Source organism: Drosophila biarmipes, chromosome 3R (assembly GCF_025231255.1).
Source record: "Drosophila biarmipes strain raj3 chromosome 3R, RU_DBia_V1.1, whole genome shotgun sequence".
Lineage (NCBI taxonomy): Eukaryota > Metazoa > Arthropoda > Insecta > Diptera > Drosophilidae > Drosophila > Drosophila biarmipes.
In genome coordinates this window covers 32,937,792-32,962,617 of record NC_066616.1, presented here as the reverse complement: position 1 = coordinate 32,962,617, position 24,826 = coordinate 32,937,792, and the positions used below count along the sequence as shown (strand labels likewise).

Sequence of the window (24,826 nt, the reverse complement as noted above, 5' to 3'; positions counted from 1 at the left end):
GTCGGACGGCCCCCAACAGAAAGATACGTCCATGTGTGCCACATCTGTTTGCCCTGCTCAAAAGGCCGTGAAATTATCATAATGTCTACGGTTGTCTTTCGCTTTGACAAACATCAATTTGGCTAAGCGGTTCCCCGGGTTTCGTCGGTCGAATGTTAATGGGAAAGGTCTGCGCTGTGGAGTTTATTAATTCAAAGCGTTAATAAATTTCGACATGCCCACCTGCCACCGTAATTAATCTCTTAATTCAGTGGGTTCCTCGGCGTGTGCCTTCATTTCTTAATTAAAAACGAACTCAATTTGTTTTAGACATTTATTATAAATATGTATTAATTTATTTAGGCGTAGAGTTTATTGCATTACTTAATCAGTACAATTCGTTTATCAAATCTTCGTTTATCAATTTTCATCTCCTGTCTTCTCGAGATGAAATGAATCTCCCGGAAGTTCCTAGTAATTAGCACCGCCTTGCGTTTCGGCTAATAAATTAATAAATAATATGAAGTACGATTAGCAAAAATAAATAGTTGGGGCAATTAGTTTGGGTCTAGGGTTAGGGCCTCGGAAATTTGGAAATGCCGCCTTGCACAGAAGCCTGGCGCAAAACATTTTGATACAAAATTATTTGGCAAACTTTGTGGGTGAATCGTCAGCAGCTGGATAGTTAATAATAAATAGGTAATAGTTATAAATGCAATTCGCTCGAGGACATGAAGCAGATTTCTCACTAAACATATAATTAGCCTAACTTTCGCTAGAGAGATTGCAAGTAGCTCTAAACTAATTCGAATTTAGCGGTTCATTCTCCGTTCTTTTCCTTTCTTGGCAATGCGCCGATTTAAAATGCTGGAACCTCGATTTCCAAGGCATTTGAAAGCGCGCATTCTTGAGAGATATGCGTATTTGTATCGTTAAAAAAAAGGAGTCAAAAATCTAAGTGTAAACTAATCGTAGGCCTATCCTATTCTGGATTAATCTAGGGTTTCCAATGATTTTCATGTGTCGCTGCTAGGCGAATATTTTCTATTCAAGTCTCATCGAATCTTTTGAAGCTTTCGAGGCATATTGCGTTTGTTCCCAGCTAAGTGTTCCCGGCAAACAGCGAGAGCCACCCAGATCTTCCCTAGAACTGCTGTCCGTAGCGCCCGTTGATGCCGCTGTCGTAGAGTTTGCTCAGTGTGTCCTTGGCGCTGCCCCCGTAGGACGCTCCCGAGGCCGACGATCCGGCGGAGGAGTTCGGAGGGGGTCCGTACAGCATGGTGGGCGCTCCGTAGGTGATGGTGGGCGTGGGCTCGTGCTGGTACAGGTAGCGCTCCTTGCTGGTGCGGCGCTGCACGGTCTTCCAGATCCCGAAGATGCTCAGCTGGGCCAGCAGGAAGAGGGCTCCGGCCATGATCAGTCCTGTAAAGAGGGAATTTGAAAAATGGTTGGGGTTTAGTAGGGGGAAATTATATGTTGGAAGCCAAATAATATGGTGCACTAACTCAAGAATACCCTAAACACACTCCAAACTCATTGAAATTATAGCCCCACGCGTGGGAAAATAGGGCAAGCTCTAAATGGTTATTTCATTGAATCTTTGATCTTCTTTTAAGCTTAGCCCTTCGAGAAGCCATCCACCTGAAAACCAGAATTCGCTCCAGATTGTGTACTCGAGCAATTTGAAAAGGGAAGTCGGCCCCTTATCGCCATAAATCAAGGGGACTATCTCGGGTAACCGATCTAGTTCGAAGAGTCTCGATGGAAACTGGTTGCGGACAACCGGCAGAAGGCTCGATAAGATCGCTCGATGGGCGGAGAACAAGGGGAATAAAAGCCAGAAGTTCGGTTATCACAGAAAACAAAAGTGGGCGCCACTTGACCCACTTTGCCGTGAACTGAAACCAGGCTGGAGAAGAGAATAGCTCCAAGGCCCCGAGACCAAGAGACCCAGCGGAGTGACCAAGTGACCAAGTTTGACAGCAACAAGTTGAAGATAAACAAAAACAATGAGAAATAAAACAGCGACAATTTAATGCATGAGTTGCATATTTCGGCACGGACTGGCTTGGACTTCACTTTCCACGAGTATACCCTAGACACATCGCATGTTCCCCTCGTTGCCGCTCGCCGTTCGCCCGGGTTCTTAAGAGTGCAACATGCCACATAAATAAGCCCGGACCTCGGCGGAGGAGCTTCGAAATACCGAACCGAACCGAAGCCGGTAGAAATCGGGTGAAAGTGCCGCCAAAGTCAAAGCGGAGTCAAAGTAGAGCTGCAGTGCTCAACTTGCATGCGTTGCGGCCTCCGTTGTTTCTCGTGTCCAGTTCACGAAATCAGAATTTAAGAGCAACTGCGACGACGACATGCCAGATGACTATCAGAGATTACTTCGTAACAATGTTGTGGTTGTTCGCTGGTTCGTTCGTTCGTTCCTCAAATGACCATAAAAAGTGAGCCTAAAAACAAATCAACAAGCAAACAAACCAGCGCAGAGCCTCAACATCGTGGTCATCATCATCATCATGATGATGGCCATGACTTGAATGAGTTTCAATAACAAAGTGCACGCACTTGGACTTTATTTATGTATTTGACTCTGGGTTTTCATCGCAACAAGCAGACCAACCACAATAACAGTAACAAAGGAGGGAACAACGAAAATATACAAAATTATAACAATTACTATAAACGGTCCACGGAGTTGTGGGAGTTTCGGGGGGCAGTCAGGGAACTGAGGCGCCCACAAAATGGTAAACAATTTGATGAGACCCCAGCCAGAACAAAGAGCGAGGAAAAGCGCTGAGAAAGCCCGCGGAGCAACGAAAGTGAAGTCACCTAGAGGTCGAACGATTCCCCTCAAGAGGAGAAACTGTATAAATCGAAAGGATTAATTTACAATACGGCCATTAAAAGCGAAATCATGGTTCATTAAATGCTAGAATCTCTTTTAAGGCCCATCGAGGTTCTTTGTCGTGAAGAGATCATTAAAATGATCAAAGAAAACGAGAAAATTATTGTATACACACATATTATATGCTGAAATCGGTCTAGAACATAAACTTTTAATCAACATAAACAAAAGTGAAGTGTGGTTTCAGTGAAACCTAATCAAGCATTTATTACTTGATGTCTTTTTAATGACTGGCAGGAGCAACTGGGAATCGGGAGCACTAAAATTTATGTGTACGGTGCTTCTCAGAAAATTGGTTACCGATTAGTAACGAATATAAATCAGCTTTTAGTAATGGCCATCGAAAAATGAATAGACCAAGAAAATAAATGAGTCCAAATAGTGGCTGTTTACTTCAAAAAGCTCCTACAGGAAATAAACAAGTAAGGCCGCTTTAAATAGTTCAGTTAAATTGATTTAGAATGCCTTATGAGAGGGGAAAGATAATGCGCCATTAGGCAAATATTATAAATTATGTCGCGGTTCTTAGGCAAAAGCACTTATGAATAATAGCGAATTTGACGAAAGCGAAACGCCTGCTCTGCATTTAAGAGGAAAACTTCCTGGCGATTCCATTCGTTGTAATACCAGAAATTAAAGACCTGAACAACCGTAAAGTGGCCATTAAAATGATTGGATTAATGGGTGAGATTCGTTTCTAAATAAATATCGGCAAGAATGTAAAATGCTCATAAACTTTGACAAATTACAGGGTGTCGTTGATGCGGCGTTAAATTGCCGCTCTGCATGCCAAAGCTGAAGGCCATCCACATCTTCTCTTGGGTGCACACGCATATCCAAGTTGCCCGGCGATCTCGGTGAGGAGTGAGCAATGTGTGCGGCAAATGAGCTTAAGCTCAGGTAGAACCGTTGCTCTAATTGCTTCGGTTTGCTCGCCTCTGATCTGCCTTGAAATGCAGCGCGTAATTACCACAGAAATTTACGCCTGATGTCTGGTGGTCCAGTGGAGTTTTATCTGTCTAACGAGCTGTCAATTTAACGCTTCAACGCGGCCTGGCAATTGCTCCACAAAAGCAGCGACAGCGACACATGGGAGATGCAGAAGCAAAAGCAGAGCCAGAATCTCGGTAGCTGGAAACCCCAGCAGCCATCTGGACGTTGGACAACCAACTGTGCAGAAAGATTTTCGCGCCGCACGAAAACGAGGCGTGCAGAATCCTGCTGCACAGCTCCGGCCTCGGATGAACTAGTGACCTGGTCGTGAGCCAGCAGAGACACCAAGAAGATGCCAGTCCAACATCATAACACAGAACACGTTCTGGACAACGAAGAACCTAATTTAAGGCCCCTTGCTCAAGTCGGCAATGATGAAAAATTGATTCATTATCAAAATTAGCGAGCCAAGAACAAGCTGAGCGCCTCACGATGCGAGGAGGACACGATGTCGTCCAGCTACAGCTTCAGATGCAGCTACAGCTCCTGGTCCTCCTGCTGCTTGTCTATGCAAATCAAGCTGGCTTTGATCCGCGTTGATTGGACTTTTTCACAGAGCCCCCGGAAAGGAATATCGAACTTACCATAGCCATTAAGGCAAGTGAGCTTGTCCTGGGCCACGCCCGCATAGGCCTTCTCGTGGGGACCGCTGTCATTTCCATGGGTAGTGGTGCCATCCTCTGGCTGGAAGCCGAACTTGTCTGTGATTTGTATGGACTGCATGAGCAGTATGTTATCATCCACAGGGCCCACATCACGTCGGTGGCGTGTGCTGATCGAGAACTCGGCTGCAAGTAAAGGCGAAAAGGCTCTGTAGTAGGGATGTAATTAGGAAAGAAATGTGCAGTATTGACTATGATGCGGCATTCATCTTAAGAATTAAATTCAATGAGAAAAAAAATTGATATGTACTGTCGTACTAATCGACAAGTATCGAGAAAATCGATATAAAATCGGACAAATATTAACATTTTTAGTATTATCAAGTCCAAAAGGCACTACAAAAAGTACTTACCACCATCGGTTCCATTCAGCACAGAGCGCTTCTTGCGTCCATAGGAAACCAGAGACTTGAGCTCTCCGCTGGCGCCATCCTCGCTGTCGCAAATCACGGGCTCACAGCGCGGAATGCAGGGCGTTACCAAGGCACGAAACTGGACCACTTCGCTGGAAGGAAACTTGAAGGCGTCGAACTGCGAGAGCAGCACCTTGCGATTGTGCGCCAGCTTCTGGATGGTGCCCATGATGTATTGGTCGGTGGGGCAGCCATTAGCATCGATCAGCGTTATCTCGGCGCTGTCGGAGCCGTCCATGGCCACCAGTTCCCTCACGAAGATCTCGTACGGGCTGTTGGGCTCCACGATCTCGAAACGCAGGGCCAGCGGATCCCCGACCTCGGCAATCCTCTTCATGTCGCTGCCATCCCGCGAGGTGATCTTCATGATGACATTGGGAGAGTCAATTGTGATCTCTTCGCTCAGCGAGGACTCGATCTCTCCAGTTACTCCCAGGTCCACATCGTTAAGCACCGTCTTGTTGGTCAAGTCATATTGGCAGGAAACAGCCAGACCAAGATCGGATGAGGTGACAATCATGTCGTGGTGCTGGATCACAATGTCGTTCATGTACCTGCCATAAGCACTCTGGCGCACATTGCACTCCAGATCGTTGTAACCCATGCGGAAGTCGAACTCCAATGAGTTGTTCACATTCACAGCGCAGGATTTGGGAGCTCCCTTGGCATAAACCTTGCCGTCGAAAAGCTTGGACGTCCTAATCTTGGTGATCATCTCCCCGGAGCGGCACTCGATGGACACGTTGTAGCAGGCTGAGAGTTCATAGGTGGCTGCCTCTGGAACATCCAAGTAGGGATCCATCACGTCGGTCAAGGTGGCGCGGCTGTGATGCGACAGACGGCAGACCATGTCTCCAGTATCGTTGTAGTCATAAGAGTGGCATCTAACCGGAATAACATGTCAGAGAGGGACCTACATTTCACGTAACTATACCTTACCTGTAAGGAGAGTTCAGGCAGAGATCGCGGCACTCATCGATGGTGTTGATGTCCTGGTATACCGAATCCACCGTCTTCAGGATCTTGCCCGAAATCCGTTTGAACTCGCACAGCTTGCTGGGCTCCTCGGCGCAGTTGTTCTCCAGATAGTCGGCTCCATCGTAGGGCTCCACACTTCCTCCGGCGGAGAGGGTGATGCGGTCCATGTCGGACAGCTCACAAAGACCCGAGTGGCGGTAGTAGTTAGCCGATCTGCGAGGATTGAGCGGTAGAGGGCGGAAGAGTGAAGAACGGAAAGCGAGTGGCGAAGGTAGTGGAAGAGAGCAAGCAGTACGAGAAGGCATTAGGAAGGAGTGGCAAGTTCAAACGAGAGCGATGAGTTCAAGTTAAGCCGCTCGAAATCATAAAATATTGGCATTATTTGTTTCGATCAGATCTATAGATTTTCAAAATATGTTTCGGTCTGTGGTTAAATATTGGAAGAACTCTTCCATCAACGAAAGCTCAGATTATAACCTTAAATAACCATGCATGTTTTTCAGGATCTCTGTTAGAGCAATCCCATCCCATTCTCAACACTCACCGGCATGTGAACTCGGTCTCTCCCAGGCAGAGTTCCAAGCAGTCGCGTCGCGACAGAACCGTCTGACTAGACTTGACGTGCTCCGGCAGGCGGTAACCTTGAACGCGATCGATGCACCAGGCCTTCGAGCAAGGACGCACGCCCAAACACGATTTCTGTGCGTAGATGGTGAAAACCGGAAACTGCGAGCGCGAAAGTGAACCTGAAAAGCGCAGAAAATCAGAAATGAAAAGTGGCGAAAAGGCGGCGGGAAAGGCGGCGGAAAATGCGGCAAGGCAACGGCGCTGTGCGTATTTTATGCGTTTTACGCACACGCCCCTTCACTGCAAAGTAACAGGCGTTGAGAAACGGGCAACAGCTCCGGCCTTTCGGGCCGAATCAGCTGAATCAGCCGGGCCACGACAACTGCATCGACATTCGAGATTCGACTGGGAAGGCTGAGGCTGCAGAAATTATGCGTTATATGCCGAAAGCCAGTTTGCCTGCAGAATGGGCAAAAATCTAGTTTGCAGGCCGGGCCAAAAACAGCGTCGTGCGTAAAAAGCAAAAGGCGTGTGCTGCTGCAGGTTCGCTTTATTTATTTATGTTTTTCGCGGACACGCGGGTGATTTATGCCCCGGGGCCACGACAGCGGCCCACAGCAGCCGACCTGCATGAACTAGAACTCAGTAATTGAGTAAATGAATGAATGAACGACCGACTGGCTGGCCGGCTGGCTGGCTGGCGGAGTCGCCTGAATTATTGAGCTTTCTTTGGCACAGAAAGAAAGAGAAATATAAAACAGCGCAGCCGTTTGGAATTCTCACACTTTCTAACTCACCTGGCAATTTATCGGCGGTTGTCTTGAACAGCACACACAATCCGGTTTCGTAGTTGACAGCGCTGCAGGACTCGTTATTTTGGCAGGCCTCCAGGCAGTCGGTGAGCATCAGAGTCCCGGGCAGAGTGTCCAGCATTTTCGAGGGGGCCGAGAGCACGTAGCTGAGAAGTGAGGAAAGATGATTTATAAATGAGATCGACACCGAGATACCCCGACGATTTATGGCAAATGGCTAACGAATGCCCAAAACGAACGAAAACGAAAGCGATCGGACGTTCTGGCGAGCAAGGTCTTCATTATCGGAACGGCAAACAAAAGACTCAGGCAACGAACTTGCGGCGGGCGATGACACCGGGAGAAATAGTCCCGGGATTAGTCACGCCTTACCCACAGAGTGTCACTCCTACGGAGACCGCACATTTGCATATGCCACTTAGCAGAGTTCCACTGCGGTGGTGCTGATGCTTTGGTGGCTCCCTTTCCGGGCGCACCGTTATCTCGTCTTCTCTTCTTATGGAAATGTTAATTGGCCCAGATGTCGGGGTGCATTTCATTAGCCATGTATACGAGCTTGCGGCCGGTCTATTGTGTTGTCGCTCACGAAATTCAAACTTTTAGAAGAAAAGCAAAAGTGAAAATAACAAGTGGCCATAAAATGTAATCAGGTTTCTATAATGCCGGCGGTGTTGCGTAAGCCTTGGGTTGAGTGAAACTCTTCATTGTTTCTTGTGACAGTTTTGAAAAGGTGGTTAGGGGGATTTTCTTCTGTTCATTATGCCATCGCGGCTAGGAAAGTTTGTTTATTTTTGGAATATATCTGTTTAATAAGCTGATTTATGATGCAAATCACAAAGCTATAGGTTAGCCATTATTTAATGAAGACTTCAAGTTATTTAAGTTTAAGCTTTAGCTCAAGAAGCATCTTATCGAGTGTATTTATCCTCGCTGCTTTCCTGCACGAACACTGTGCTTCTGAGCACTGAACTCACCCGGTTATGATCTCGAAGCCAATCATATCTGGATCGCACTCCTCCTCCTGCACTCCGGCTGGTGCCTTGTCCGTCTTCGCCTCCGGCTGAGCCTCGATGGGCGTGGCCAGGGGCTTGGGCAGTTCTCCGCTGGCAGCCAGAGCTGCAGATCCAGCTGCTGATCCCACCGTGGCTGCCTCCTGGTCGCCGCTTCCTTCCGTGGTGCTGGTGCTGCTGGTGCTGGCGGGTGTGGAGCTGCCAGAAGAGGCGACTGCCGGCGGCGAAGGCGTCACATTGGTGCGCGGATTGGTCTGCTTGACCGGCTTGACAGGACGTTTTGTTTTGCGTGCGGCGCTGGCGGCGTCACTCGCAATTAGGCAGATCAGCAGCAGAAAGGTGCAGCGGCGTAGAAACATTTTGTCTGCAATTGAAATGGGTATATGGTTACATAGTGTGAGCCGTAATCTGGTGGCTCCAGCGCCCTCCCCCCGGGGCGGTGGCTAAATGTTAATTAGGCAACTAATTTCACATTACGCGCAATTTATGTAATTCCTGGTGTGCACTTTATTAGTTTGGCGTTAGTCTTGGCAGAGTCCAGGGTTCCTCCACGGGGGCTTTGCTCGCCCAGGAATGAAAACGGAACGGAACTTTGTGTCTTCGATGGTATTCTCTGGTATTCCGAGGTATTCCTCTGGCCTTTCTGAGCTCGAGCTTTAATTGCCTGACTTGTTCGCTGTGTGTTCGCAGCGTTTAATTAAAGCTACAGCTGCGCTTACAGCTTACAGCGATCTCTGCTCTTTCCATTGTGCATATACCACAGTTGCATATGCAACAATCAGAACAAAAACATTGCCCGGGCCCCTTAGTGGGGCGAAGTTTTATGTGTGAAAAACGCCGCCGCCTGGGAATTATTTGGGAGCAGTACTACGGATAGGCAGTGTCTGGATGAGATCGGGTGTAGGTGGCACCACGCTGGGAGATCCCAGACCCCAGATCCGAGAGACCCGAGAAACCCCAGGGGCCTAGATTCCACCTAGTAAGTATAGGTGTGCAATGTGCCAGATACACAGAGCGCAAACTACATAGGTGCTTCGGTCAGGTGTGATAATTAATATTATTACCAATGAAATATGAGCCCTTACAGTTTTACCACATAATAAATTTAAGCGAAACTTATTCACAAAGGGATGCCTCGAATTTTTAATGATCAGTCAGGTGTGATAATAACTGTGGTTTTCCACATAATACTAGGGATTAAAAAGTAATTTAAAGACGAACACCGTATTCTATGAGGTCACGGAGGTATGACTCCTGATTTCTCGTCTGCATGGTAGTACGATCATAGTAATGTCAGGCAGTTTACAACCTACTCTACTAAGAAACAAGAAAACGGGTTAGTCAGTTAAATCCCGGGGTGAACCCCCTCTAACTTTGCTATTTGACTTGCTGTCTATATTTGGACTCGAACATGTCACTTCAGAAGTCATTGACATGGCGCGTAGCCAAATAAACAAATTGCCGTCACAGTTCCTTGCCGCCGTCATAACGATTTGCTAATCCAATTATGCAATCTCGCTTCAAACGCGCGAAACAATTAACACTTTACAGCCGGCAAATCTGAGATCTTCAGCAGTATTTCCTACGCTCGCTTTTTTATTTGCGAGTAACTGACTGTTTCCCGCATTTCGGCGTGAAAGTGATCTCAAGCTGTATGGCACATTCATAAAATGGCAAACAAAAAGACATTTTCATGTTGTAAAATACTTTTATGCGTTTCGGCTGTCGATCGCCGACAAGAGCGTAAAAAGTGAGTTTCACTGGCTGGCGGTGTGGCAGTAAAAAAGGGGATAGCAGTTGGAAAACCGAGATTCGCGCTGGTGAACCACCTGTGAGATAATCTAAAGTGTGGCTCATTATTTTGCCCGAGAGACAACGAAGGAGATTTAGCGGTTAATAAGCGGCTGCGTGAGAAAAGATTTTCGTTTGGATTTTCTCGTTTTTTATTTCATTTTTCGTGCATTTTTGCCTAAGCTCTCTTGCTGGGCACTTGCTTAATGTTTCGTTAGTTACATAATTAATTATGGCAGGGGTTAGCCGGCAGGTGGGTTGCATGCAAAACCAGGGACACGCCCACTCCTCCTTCGACTGCGGCAGCGGCTCACACATAAATTATGAAAGCCAAACAAGAGTGGCTGGGATGGTGGCGGGGAGAAAGAACCGTTAATGTTAATAACATGCTTTAAGATACTGCACTAAAAACAATATGTGGCTGGAACCTGCAACCCGGAGCTGGAACCCCTCGATCATCCCGTCCCACCACCACGTCTCGCCGCCGCGCGCCACCGCCACCATTCTTCTGCTCGATTGAACGGCAAAGTAAGAAAATAAGAATGAGATGGAAAAATGGGAAGAGACCAGAGGCGAACTCATTACGGAACGCTCACTTCCACTTGCAATTAGTGGTATGAATGAATTTATGCTAATTATAGGCCTCGACGGGCAACGCAACGCGCTTTTAATAAGCCACCGCGGGCTGAAACATTGACTTTGCTCTCAGACCCATTCTTATCTCTCTACTGGCCTTTTTGGCCCCTCCCTGGCCCTTCCCCCAGCTCTTCCTTCGATTCGGTTCAGTTTCACCTGCTAACCCACAAATGTAATGAGCCATTGACCAAAGTGGACAGAAAAGCCACGAGAAGAGTGGCCCAAAAGCCGGAGGAACGGTAAATGTGCGTGTGTGTGGCATGCGGTTGATTCGGAACCCTGGATTCGGAAAAGAAAAACGTTCTGTGGTTCCACAGCACTTAGAATTTTCATGTGAGCGTAACCGAGAACCTCCGAAAAAGGCAGCTACATTTTAATTAACCCGCTGCTGTAATTTGTGGCCAGCCAAACGTTCTTTTGTCTTCCCGGTTTCCCTTGCTATCTGCTGACTTTTGATTCATCGGCGAACGAACGGCTGATGATTTTCCCTCGACGAGGCTAGATATGTCTATCAATTTCACTAATTGAACGTTAACAAGCCGCCGCATCGCCGCTGCAAGCGGTTTTCCATCTATCAATCATGTAAACTACTCGGCGATTCCAATCGAACAGAGGGAGAGATACAATTTGGTTAGTTATTAGGTGAGACCCGGCCATTCGCAGCTGCTTCCTAGTCGGCCTGCCAGATTCCTCCTTGTTAATGTTTGGCCCATAAACAAAAGACTCAAGCAACGAACTAACCGTATGTGTGTGGGGCTTTGATTGCGGCCTGCAGAGTTTCCATTACAATTTGCTAATGGCTTTTCGCCCCGACCGTCTGACTCTCTCGCAAGTGAAAACAAAAGATGAACCCATTCGCCGATGAAAATCTAATTGAAAACGTTTATATTCAATTCGATTTGCTTTACTGACTGGCCGAAAGGTCACTGCTGAATATATTCAATAAAAATTTCTCTAGTTTCGAATTCGTAAGCGGGTTCCCACAGAAGGCATAACAATATTTTCGATCGTTCGATTTGAATTTATGCCAACTAAATGCCAAATGCTAATTGACTTTGCGGCCATTTAAAAAAAAAACACTTTCTCAGTGGAAGCCAGGAGGAAAACCTGCCGACTGCAGGCTTACAATCGCAGCCTGAGCATGCATAATAAATGCGGCCTGCCGAGAAATGAGTGCTTGTCTGGCAGGAGGAAGCAGCATATTAGCACTGGAGTCGCCGCGGCGGCATTATCATAAACTAAATATAGCAGCAAATATCAATTTGATTGTGCTGCTCTGGCCGAGAGCGCACAAATTGAGACCGGTGCACAATGGCGATTCAGATTCAGTCCAAAGACTTGCCAACGCGCGCCTGCAGAGACCAGGGACCGGGCCAAAACTGGCATTGTGTTGGCCAGCAAGTACCGTTGAGCTTTGCCGCATGTCCGGCTGCTGGCCAGTGATAAATTATCACTGTTGGCCGGGCCATTACTTTTCGGAAATGTACGAGGTGAGCGACTGCAGTGGCTCAGCACCACCACCTCAGTACCTCGGCCACCTCCGCCACCTCCGCCACCAATAAAAATGGGATTCAGAATGCTCTGACGATGAGAATGCGCTTTTGGCCGATGGGCAGGCGGTAACCGGAGATAAACAGCCGGCTTTTGCCAAGGCGTTGGCGTTTATTATGCAAATATTTTAGCCTTAACTTAAGGCCGCAAATTAATATTGCTCAGCTCGGAGCTGCAACTGCGGAGCTGCAGAACTTCAGAGCAGCAGAACAATGTCGCATTCATTTAACGGCACTTGGCTGATTGTTATTTAAAGTTCAGTTCATAACAATTGTGGTGCAGAGTGGTGCGGTGGCTCAGAGTGGCTCGCAGTGGCTCCGAGTGGTGCTGATGCTTTGTCCGCTTCGCAATTTACTACTTTTGCATAGTTAACAACTTGATTGGTAGCACTGGGCAAGCTGACATTGAAATGTAGGCCTTGCCATCATCGATGCCCGCCAATGATTGCTGCTGATGTTGTCGTGGTTGTCTTCTTTGTGTTGTCATGCTGCATAAGTGGAGACGGAAGAGACGGCGAGGACTGGTTGCTGCCGCCTGTTGCATAACTAACAATGTTTAGAGCGCATAAATACATGGCCACGGCCGCAAAGAACACCGTACGGTGAAGCCAGAGCAACGCGAACTCCATCTAACATCTAACATTCAGAGTAACGGAGTCCCGCACAAATGCTCATGACATGCCAAGGAATTTCAGCTATGTTCGAGGCCGCCCCATGCGGGGCGTGTTTCTCCCCTGAAATCCCAGGATCTCCAGATACATCCCCAGCCATTTAGCAATGCAAATTGCGTTGTTTAGTTTATAGATAATGTCATTCAGAATGCTCTCGCACAAGTATCGCAGAAATGCTTAAGGAACTCGGCGCGATACAGAACAAGTTCGCTGCCAAAGCGACTCGATAAATGCCCGTGATAAGGCTGAGGAATGACAGTTGGCATGGAAAGCAGGGGCAAATCTACGGGTAGCATTGTTCTGACCGGAGAACACAGAGATTTGATTGGTGGATCGCGCTCAGTTTGAGCTACGATCAGTGGTATGTTGTGTGGATCATTTGGACTGACAGCATCGCAACCCTTCTCCATTCGAACTGACCATCTTCACTCATTAATGGTCCACATAACATTGAAACTTTGGGCTACTAGCTGCCCACGGAGCTCCATAAAAAGACACTAAGAAAACTAGAAGGAAAGGCAAGAAACTTCATTACAGTCTTATCTTCATCGTCGATGCAAGGAATTAACACTCTTTACCCGGCTCGAAGGACCATAAACTAAATTTCATTTCTTAAAATTCTAGCCTTAGGTGGCCAACTTGAAATTCTAGGGGCTGCGAATGTTTCAAAACAATCTAAAAACCCTTTGGCATCAATCTGATATCCCAGGATGGTCGTCCATAATCATTTATGGTTCATATCTGAAAGATACATCGTAAACATGGCACTTGGAAAGCCATAAAGAAAAGGCACATCACCAGGTACAACTTAATCTTCATCAGAGCAGACGGCACTCAGAGCAGGAGACACTTTATGGTCATAAGCCAGGCAATTAACACTTGACATTCTTTTCACTTTTTGTCGGCCGTTGATATGCTTTAGGCCCCGTACAAGAGCGTCCACTAATCGCCTCATAAAAACACATTTTATTTGAACTACGTGACAAACAGAACTTTATGGCTGGTAGTGCAAGCGAGGAATCCAGAAGGGACCGGAGAATTGGAGAATAGAGAGTTCTTTGGGACGTGTGGCCAAGCACATTTCGCTTTCTAGCAGCCCACGTTGTGGCGTTCTGGTCTTCTGGCATTCCGGCATTATGGTATTCCGGCCTTCACCTGCCCATTCTTCGGCTCCATTGTCCGATGGCATCAAATTCTACTTGAGCGCTAATTCGAGTCAATAAAAAAGCGTTTAAAAGCAAACAATAATGAATGCTAGTTGCTCTGTGCGGCCGGCTATTAGAAATTCTAGCAAACTGGCTCAAAGAAGCACACAGCACACAGAAGTGAAAGAAAGCCGGCCAGACGTAAATTAAATGGAAACTGCCAGGCGAAAAACAACACAGAAAAAGCGTGCTTTTTCGAAATCGAATGCCCGGGCGGCACGTGTCGTCGTCGTCGCTGGCTTTTCTCTTTCGGGAAATTCTTGGGGCCGAGACTCATAACCGAAAACCGCTGACAGCCCAACATAAATCCCGACAAAGCCCGAAAAAGGAAACGGCCGAGAGACCGAGAGGCCGAGACACAAGAGGAAAAACCGCCCGCTCAAAATCTAAACAAATTGAAAAGCGCACGCCAAAGTCGCATCATCATCATCGAGAGCTAGAAAACTGGACCTGGAAATCAGAAAATCTGGAAATCAGGTCGCTCGGCGGTCGGGCCTCCCACAGTCGTATGATTTATGCCCAGTTAACTGTTCACCCACCGCCCGGCCGCCGACCATCCAGGCAACCGACTAGGCAACTCATGTGTGCGTTGCAAATTTACGACTCAATCAAATGCAAATTGCAAGAATTTTTGAACTGAGCCGGGCTGCACCTGCTGGGGGTCTTTTCCTGCCGGCGGGTGACCCAGTTTCCCAGGAGGGAAAAACGGTTATAAATTGCGTGAAAAGGCATTACGCAAGTACAAAAGGCTGTGAATGGTGGCAGCAACATCATCATCCACTGCCAGCGTACGACACTCAACACTCAACGGGCAACAATGTGAATTGGCCGCTCCAGTTTTGCTGGCTAATTTATGCAACATTTGTTCGCTTGGCAGGTGGAAGCTGTCGGCGCACGTAACTGTCAACATGGCGCAAACTAACTGTAAACTGCATATGCCAACAACCACCCACTGCAGAAAATGCAGCCACTGAACCGCTGCGCCACCGAGCCATCGAGCCACCTCACCTTACCACTTTTGCCGCTGAGCCACTGAGCCACCGACCGCGCAGCTAATTGTCGACGCTTTTTGCATTGAAGCCAATTTGCGTTCACATTGTTGCCCGTCTGGCTGCTGGCAAACGGCTGCCATCTAAATATCTAAACTCGGGGCCAGAATTCTGGCCAAGATCTCGACTTTCAGCCATATCAGCCATATTCTCCGTGTGTTGGGGTCGATTAGAATGTGCCATTAACCCATTTGCGAGCGCTGGCCTGGCCATTTGGCGTTTTGGCGTTTTGGCGCGAAAGATGCACATAGAATGTGCAATTTAAATGCGCAGCGAAGCTGGCGACAAATTCAATTAGCCCGTAAAGATAACATGGTTGATGAGTTAACGACGTGCGTTCAATTTTTAGCTAAATGTTTTGATAGCAATTTAATTCGATTTGGGCTTTTATGATAGACCGTGAACAAATGGGCCTATAAAAGCGATTTGTTCTTTGATGAGCGTATACTAAAAACAAGTTTATTTCGCTTTATTGGTCAACAAAGCCAGTAATCCTGACTGGAGGACCATCAAATGTTCAGAGGTTCAAATGTTTTGTATATTTCTGGCTAAAAATATCCGAACGTAGCGCTGGATAAACCCCATCTCCTCCTCCGACAAAAATACAATTTTCCATTCCTTTTGTCGCGACTGAAATACCTTTCCATCCAGCCATTTGTCAACAAGCTCTGTATGCACAACAGGTACAGGCGGACCAAAGGATGAATGGCAGGCACTTAAATATGTGGCACTCAAGGGGTTAAAAGCGGCTTACGGCAGCTAAGACAACAAACAAACCAACAGTCCACAGTGCAACAAACAAACAAACATCGCGGGAAACAAACAAGTTTCGTGCTCAAAGCTCAAACACACGGGCCTAAGCAAACAGAAGCAAAGCAATTTTAGTGCGGCGTGGAATGGGAATGGGATTTGTTTGTTTGCCAGATGGATAGATAGATTGACTGATTGATAGACTGACGGACCAGTGGCTTTGCAGCCTTATGATTTCGCCTTGCCGACGCTGCGCTAATTTGTTGGCATCCATCGAGTGGAATTGGCCAAGACAGGAAGGCAGCAAAAAGCAGAGAGCCAGGCCAGGCGAAGCCGGCCGAAGAGCTTGAGGAATCTGGCGGACAAACGCTGCCGCCGCGAAAGACTGTCTGCAGAATTCCAGGTAATTCTCCGTTTGATTTATTAACCATCATTACACACATTCGATGGCCGCTGATCTTTCGCTGCTGCCGGGCAATCAGAATCAATATCTCAGCATCGCAGTTGGACTTCCGGTTCAGGTGTTTGCATTTATCCCCGCCATTTGCCAGAGGAAGAGAAATCAAGTCCTTGTGCAAAGGAAGCAGATCGGAGATCGGAGTGCGACTGCGACTTGTATGGAGCCATAAATAACCACCAAAAAGAGAGTCAGTAGCCCAATTGGCCACGTTTATATATAGAACGGATCGTATTATATAATTTGCACTGGCCAAGATTTATGGCCCGGGCACAGTTGCCATTTGCGGCGATGCTTCCATTTCGAATGCGTCTTTAAAACGCAATAAATATTAAAGCCCCTGGTCCTCTGCGTGCAGTTTATTCGGCTCGCAGCCATGGCCGTGGAATTGTATCTCTGTTCCTCCGCCTATCGGCAGCTAGGCGAAAAGGCTGCCGAGAAAAGCATCTCAAAAGTGGAACAGGCCAACGGCATGCAACACTGGCTGGAGGAGCAGAGAAGAAGCCACGACAACTGGGCTCCCTCCTCGCTGTTCGCTATTCGCTGTTCGCTGTTCACTGTTCACTGTTCACTGTTCTCTGTTCTCGGCTAACAATATTCATTGCACAATTATGCCTTGCCTGGTTCTTATACCAGATCTTAATGCTTTATATAGACAGCTAATTTATGCAGTGTCTGCACGTCAGTCGGAAACTCACACACAGGCATATCGCAGCCCACGCCAAATTATTTGCTATTTAGCCAAACGTCAGCCTAGTTGGCGGAGCACCCGAAACTGGGTCGTCGATGTGCGTCGGAATGCACCTGAATTCGGCCTAAACGAATCTCACTTTGTTCACCTTGTTCTAGCGTCATCGGAGTTTCTGGAACCGAAATCTTGATGATGCTAACTACGGGATGCTTTTTATGTACTGCAAACGCACTAAATCCACTTCCTTTCGCACTCCCTGGTTTCTTTAATTTATTTAAAACCCATCACGGCGCGCATTCAAAGATTGGATAAGAGCTCTTCCAGTGAATGGCGTTGGTATAAAACTTTATGACCGACTGCAGTTTTCTCGATTGCATTTTCCACCTTGGGCCGCCCATTAAACTCACTGGTTCGGGTTTTATGCTTCTCCTGTTTCATCGTTCGCACTTCATTTTGATGAATATTTAAATATTTCCCGTTGTAAAAATAGCAGCCGACTTCCGCTCCCCTCGAAAAATTGTTATGGTTTTAGTAGAACGCTCCGCTGTTCTGGGAAATTGCCTTTGAATAACTTAGTGCATTGTGTCAACGGGATGGCCTTAAAAAATACCCGGAATCCTGCCTGCCGGGCGGCTCTTAAATAGAATTCTCATCCCATTGTCGATTCTGGGGCCTGACACTCTGAACTTGACATAACCCCCAGGCCATATTTGATTTGGCACATACCTTAACTGTTTGCTCTCGTGTCTTCAATCCTCTCAAAACTCCAGATCGGGTCGCTCGCGCTGTATCTGTAAGGCAAACAAATGCAAATTAGTTAAATATTTGCCTGCAACAATGGGCCCGCTTCTGAGCCACAAACCCACTTAAAGCTAAAGTACGCCCGATACAGATCTGGGCAGCTGCATCTGCATCTCGAGGCAATTGAGTTTAGTGTGACAACGTTTAATGTGAAAACGAGAACTAAATAAATAATTTTTACCACTGCAAACAAACAATGAGATGCGGCGATAATTTCATTAAAGAGAGAAAACTTAGGGAGATCGTATGTGTAGTACACCACACTATGCTAGCGACTCCAGCGGATGGATGGCTGGATGGTTGGATGGCTGGATGGCTGCATGGTGTATCCGTCTTGACGTCGAGCGCTTATCTGGAGTTTGAATCGTCAGCAGGTGACATTGAAGTAATTTACTTGCTGTTGCCAGTTTCCACCGCTACCCACACAATTTATTTGCAACTATTTAAGCGCAGAAATACAGAGAATACGGAGAAGGAAGCCACAAAAGCCGGGCCAAAGCGAGGCCAGTCAGGCCAAGGCATCGAGCTCGGTGGGTATTATTAGCCAGAGCCTCAGTCACTCACAGAACTCGGCTTTTTCCCCGGGCTCTGGCTCCAAGAGCTTCTTCTCTAGCTTCTTGCTTTATTATTGGCTGACAGTGGTGTCGTTGTTGTGGCAGTGGTTGTCGTTGCTGCAGTGCTGCAGTTGCGCTGCTGCTCGCCGCTGCTGCAGTTGCTGCTGCCGCATTTCGCATTCCATGCTAGCGAAAGTTGACCTAGTCGACGATTGCGGTTTTTGTTTCTGTCGTTGGAGGCGGCAGGGGTTGCAAAACGAGGCAGTGCAAATTTGCTTATAAATAACGAAATTAAATTTGGCCAAAAGCCAAATAACTCAACTAGCAGCTCGGGCTGAGCACAGTTGGAGAACGCAGGGACAAAGTGAATGATCAATTTGAAGGGGTAACAAATGTTAAAAATTTTAAATAGGTAAATATAAAAAAGATTATATTGAAAAAATATTTAAAAAATTTTAAAAACCATTTATAAAACAAAATTCACATATATGAAAAGGTTTTTAAGCATCGGTGGGTTTTGTTCCCCCGGGATTTCTTCAACACCTTTAAATCGATTAAGTACCTCTATTTTCTCCCTGTGCAGCCATTTAACATGGAAATTCGCCGAAGTTTCTCCCGGTCAATCTTCACTGTATTCTCGCGGCTATCAACCTCTAACCAGCAACAACTGAGCACTGAAGACTGAAAACATTTGCACAATTAACTATGCAATGCACGCGCCCGACTTCGATGCTCCCGATGCTCGTTTCTTTTTTGGCCACTTTTTTGGCCACTTTCTTTTGGCAGTTTTAAAATGCAAATTGTCTTGATGATGGAGTGCCGGGCATTCTAATCAACTGGAGATTTCTGCAAGATCTTCAACTCTTACTTTCGATCTGTATCAGGTTGCCACAACTCTTCACCGGCTGACGTCAGCAGTTTCAGACAACAAGAGGTTTCCGCTGGCGGCGAGGAAAGAAAGAACCACGACAGGCGGAAGCTCCGGCCACAGCCTCTGCCTCAGCTTTTCAGACATTGAACTGTAACACTTTCTATTGAGGTCAGCCGAAAAAGCAACCACCAACGAAATAATAAAAATGCCATTGAATGGGTGTAGAGGCCAGGGAAGCTAGAAAAACCCGTGGTTGGCTGGCTCATAAAGGCGGACAGACATGCATGGCCAGCACAATGGAAATGCCCAAATGCCAGGCACGTTCCCCTACCGGTGGAGGGAAAAGCAGACCCACTAACTCTGGAAATCCAACCTATTAATGTAATTCTTGCCCCAATCTGAAGACTCTTCTTTACATTTGTATAGCATGGGTACGTCTACACTCCCGCACTGAAACGCAGGCAATGTCAAAATGTTAACAGCACTCAATGGCATCCACCGGCTGTTCGCTCGCCCACCCCTGGAAAAGGGGTCTTCTAGAGGTCTGCGGGGTCTGGAGGTCTGCGGCGCTTTCTTTTGTGCACCCAGCCGAGATTTTTTGTCACGATCCCGAGGCTTTAGCGTTTATTGGATTATTGTCATTAAATTTGTTTGGCTTCGCGGAAAGTCTTGAAAGCGAAATCCAGACGGGTGAAACTATAGAGAGGGCTTTGGGGGAGGGAAGTCCTCGGCGTGAGTCAGAGGTTAGATCCAAAGAGGCGCTACTCGTCTTGCAGTGACCTTGGCTTAAGGTGACTTATTGTATATTTAGAAGGGATCTGAAAAGGTTGGGGTGTCCTTTTACTTATGGGTATGAAGATGCAAAGCCCATTTAAAGCCTTAAAGAAGTTTAATGACTTTAGGATTGCCAAACTGGGCACTGTAATCATTAATAATCATTTAATCTCTTCAATAGAGATAACCTTTCGGAGTTGATGTCTTCATTTAATGTTTATTAATTTATTCTGTTGATTATTTTAATGATTCATTTATTTATTCTACTCTTTAGTTTGGTGGTGGTATGTGGTGTGTTCGACCAGCAGATGTCCCGTGCTCATGCCTCTCGGATCCTTGAGCGTGCTTTTACTTTTCTTCCCAGCCAATTGGCGCTTTTCCTTTTCGGCATTATCATTGGCGGCTGGCAGACAAATATGTATGAGGCACTGCATCCACATATCCATCGGCGAGCCAGCTGGCAAATGTCAAAGTTTAAGCAAATACAAACGCCTTGGCATTGGCATTGCGATGGCGATTGCCATTTTGCCATTTGGTCGTGCCAGATGGGTTTGAATTTGAGTCTCGCCTGAGCCCGAGTTGCACCCAAAGCGTTTCCAGCCTCCTCTGCTTCGTTTTCGCGCATTTAATCGGCGACAATCGCAAGGCTTTTTTTTGTGGACAGGGGGAGAAAGACGTTTTATTTATGGCCAAGGAAGCCAAACAAGCGAAAGTCAAATTCTTCAACGATTATTTCTTGCTGATTTTCGGCGGCCGCTTCTTCTGTCTGAAATCGTTTGCCCAAACTTTGGTGTCATTTATCCCCACCTTGGGTCCATTTTTCTCCTTCGTATTTTGGCTTTTGCATGGCGGATTGCCTCCAGGCGGCAGGAGGCAGGAGGCGATGGCAACTCCTGCCATTGTCTTTTGACTTTGACTTTGGGTTCATTGATATTTCGAGTGTGCGAAAAGTGAAACTCTCAATTGTCAATGTCCGATGTCTCTGAACTTGGCTCAGAAATCTCAGCCGCCGGCTGCTGCCAATGCTGCCACTGCTGCATGCGAAAGCCATTTGCTTTTCAATTAAATTTCCATTAAAATATTACCGCAACAGAAGACGGCAGCCGAAATACTTTCACACAATCGCAAATTATTTCGGGCAGCACTTCTGAGCGAATTAGCCAAACTGCATGTCTTCAGATCGGGCACGTTTCAATGAAAGCGACTCAAGTGCAAAACGAGCTAGCATTTTGACGGACAGGTTGTGCTGCTGCCGTGTTATTAGCCTCCAGAGAGGCGATCGAACAGGGCGTATACTTAATAAGTGTAATTCACATGATCAAAACGGTTTCATAGCTTGATATGACCACGCGAGTCGTGGGATAAACTGTACTTAACTTCCCCAGCCAGCTAATCTTCTTCTCGGGGGGAAATCCGACGTGTAGAAAGCGGCTCTCATCAGATGATATCATCAGCCAATTTCCTTCGATAATTTCTCAACCCAGTTTCTCGGATCTTGCGCATAAATTATCAGATCAAGCGACATTAGCCCCGAAAAAGGTGCCCAAAACCCAGATGAGAGCTAATCGCTGGCCCAGCCGAATGCCAAGTAATCCAAACAGTTATGTTACTTCCCATCCGTCGACCATTGTTGGATAAATCTTTGCTAATTGCCGGCCAAACAGCCGGCTGACCCAAAAGCTGACAATCGCAAATAAACAAAAATGGAAATTTGGCACGCCGAAAACCAAACAGCAAAACTGTTAACCCAAATGAGGCTCGGCTTTCAGATGGCGAGCTCGGACGCGGAGATTTCTTCACAATTGACAATTCTAGCGGCGGTCCATCAATCAATTTTCCTCTGGTTAAACTGAAACGGAAGCGGTTTTTCTGCCTGACAATCACAATCACAATCGCAATCGCAAGGCAATCTCGCTACTTAGAATCCATTTCGCGATTTCTTCTCGTCGCCGACAACTTGATTAGCCATTGATGACCGCTGTCAGCCGCAAAAGTAAATTACAAAATGGAGGGAATAGAAAAAGCATAAAGCGCAGAGCTCACAGCCTGGAAGGTAGGAATCAAATGCAAAAGCAAAGGCACAAGCGCTGACTTGCGCCAAATGTCAAATTAAATCTATCAATTTCACAGCAGAGTGAACGCCCAAATGCGGTGGGTCTGGTCGGGTGTATAAATCCCATATAAAATCCGCCCGGCCAGACATTTGAAATTGCTTTGCTGACACCAGAGTGTGTGGGGAGGGGCCGTGGCATCTAGATTCTGGATGCTAGGTGCTTCAGATGGCTCTGAGGCACAGCTGCTGTGGCATTTGATGTTGCTTGCCCGTAATTGCAATGGGAGAACTTTTTGCAGAGGCTAATCAACGCTAACTGCAACAAACAAGCTGGACAAACAAACGCAAATTGTTTTCCGAGGCTCGGAAGCCCAGGCCGATAGCCAGACCCATGCCCAGGCCCAGGCCCAGGCGAATATTAAATGCACATGACAAATTGCCAGGCCGAAGGCGAAGGCTCTTGGAGCTGCTCCTCTCCCTTCAGCCTGGCCATCTTGGCCATCTCTTTTCTTGCCCATTTGGCGGCAATTAAAGCGCACGCTTCGTCTAATCAACGGCGACTGGCAGGCTGCGTAAATGAATAGCTGCCAGGCGAAGGAAGGCTGTGTTGTAACTGTCATGTCATCATGATGATGCCAACTCCCTAGCTTCCAAGCTTCCAAGCTTCCTAGCCTGAGCCAAAGCCCATTCATGGCCAGGGCAATTATTGCGGGCAAATTTAAATACCAACTCCCCGAAGGCCGTGGAAGAGCCCTAGCCTAGGCAGCCCACAAACACGGTAGCTGACATTCAATGGATCATTTCAGCCGGTGGTCTTCGGGCCTCTTCCTATTCCAGACCTTAACCCGGGCTCTCCAGATCATCATCGCCTTTTATCAGCAGTCCCAGAGCAGTCCTGGGTTCTATTATCTTTCCTCCGCACTCTTTGGTTGCGGGTTCTGTTCTTCTGACACGTTGCATTGTGGATTTCACACCACATCTGGGGCTTAATTATTTTAATTGCCCGACTTGTGTTCGCTTTTAATTATGGGGACTCTAGATGATCTATAAAAGACAGCACAAGACAACGAAACTTAATGAATCCGTTGCCAATTAATGCAAATGTTATGGATGCCATCGCAATTGCAATCTGGATGCATTCTATGTGATTGCACAATGGAATGTGAAGTCTTGGGAAGATTTGGCTCTACTCTTTATTAAATGTTTTCTTAACGCTCAAAATGGGCGAGAAATTAGCAAAATAAAACCACCAAACATGACATAGTTTCCAGTAAATATTTAAAATGAGATTGGGAATTTTAAATATAAGTTACTTATTTTTGGGTGCAAAAAAAAAAGGTTTACCTTACATTTTCTTAAAAATAAATGTTTTTAAATTATATTAATATGTTTTAAAACTTGCAGCTTGATGTTCCCTGTCTTCTGAAGTAATATCACCGAGATAAGCTATACTAAGCTGCTGGGAAATTCAAGAGAGTATTTCGAAAGGTAAGTGAACCGCTATTAAAAGCACTTGAATTATTTATTTTGAACTCTGAGGATCGGGAAATGCTGTAATCAATCGACCCAAGGTTGTTCTCAGGGCAGATTGTTCAAACAAAGAGGAGCATTCTTGCCGATCACCGTTTCTGTTCCTGATTGTGATTCTGAATTTCTGACTTGTCATCGCACATAACATAATACGTGTGTGTGGTAAAAGTTAATAAACACTCACTTGGCCAGAATAACTTGCAACCGCAACTGTAACTCGGGGTCGTGATTCTCAGAAGTGACCGAAAAGTATCCTTTCCTTTCGGATTGTCTTGTTCTGCTGGCTTTTTCGGCTATCGATGCTGAGTCACGCTTCACTTTCGAGATGAGTTTTATTCATGTATGTAAATGATCACTGTTTGCTGATTACACACATTGCACATTGGTTTGAACGTTGGGGACTGAATGTTGCACTTGACTCGGGCTGTTCCTTCGCCAGAGCCACGGACAAAGGGTTCCTGGCAGCGCGATTCGGTGTGTTTTGTGATTTATTTTTGTTTGGCAAGTCGCGAGATCGCTGCGAACTTGACCGTCGAGAGTTGACCGAATAACTAAAGCAAACTCCGGCTAATCAGTCGTTATATAAGTTGCTCTCGGAGGAGTTTTGAGTTATTCTGCTGGCACTGGCTTCTTCTGCTGCGCTGCTCGCGTGCGTTCGCCTTGACAATGGGCAACGTTTTAAACTGCTGCCGAGCGCGGAGCTCAAAAGAAAGCCAGCACAAAAAGCGGCAAAGGCAAAGAAAGCCAAAGAAATGAGCCGCAAACACAAATGGCTCAGAGCCAAACGCTCGTTTTGAGCCAGCGTTTGAGTGAGTTTCTCCGGGGGAAAAGCGAGTGAGTGTGTCTTCTGCTGTCTGTTGTTTGCATTTCACTCGCGCAGACTCGGAAGACTGGGATGACTCGGAAGACGCTCTTCTCGGGCTCTCTTCGCTGCGGCAGCTCTCTTCTGCGGCACATGTGGCATGTTTCATTGAGTCCCGTCGCGGTCCATTCATAATTTCGATTACCGAATCCCCCGGCAGCAGAAGAAACAGAACCCGGAGGGTTCAAAACGGGCACACACGACGTTCAATATCATTAATTAAATTGGAATCAGTTCACGAGCTGCGGAGGAG

General features: G+C 46.7%; 1 protein-coding gene across 1 annotated transcript; it reads right to left on the bottom strand.

Moving 5' to 3' along the window:
- Window positions 1-299: 299 nt before the first annotated feature.
- Window positions 300-24,374, bottom strand: LOC108023891 (uncharacterized). Its single transcript, XM_017093577.2, has 9 exons — window positions 23,896-24,374; window positions 17,855-17,919; window positions 8,293-8,692; window positions 7,304-7,464; window positions 6,484-6,685; window positions 5,901-6,152; window positions 4,902-5,845; window positions 4,471-4,674; window positions 300-1,401 (listed from the first exon to the last, which is right to left on the bottom strand). Exons 3-9 carry the CDS (start codon window positions 8,685-8,687, stop codon window positions 1,124-1,126), a joined length of 2,436 nt encoding a protein of 811 aa, XP_016949066.1. The 5' UTR covers window positions 8,688-8,692; window positions 17,855-17,919; window positions 23,896-24,374; the 3' UTR covers window positions 300-1,123.
- Window positions 24,375-24,826: the final 452 nt, after the last annotated feature.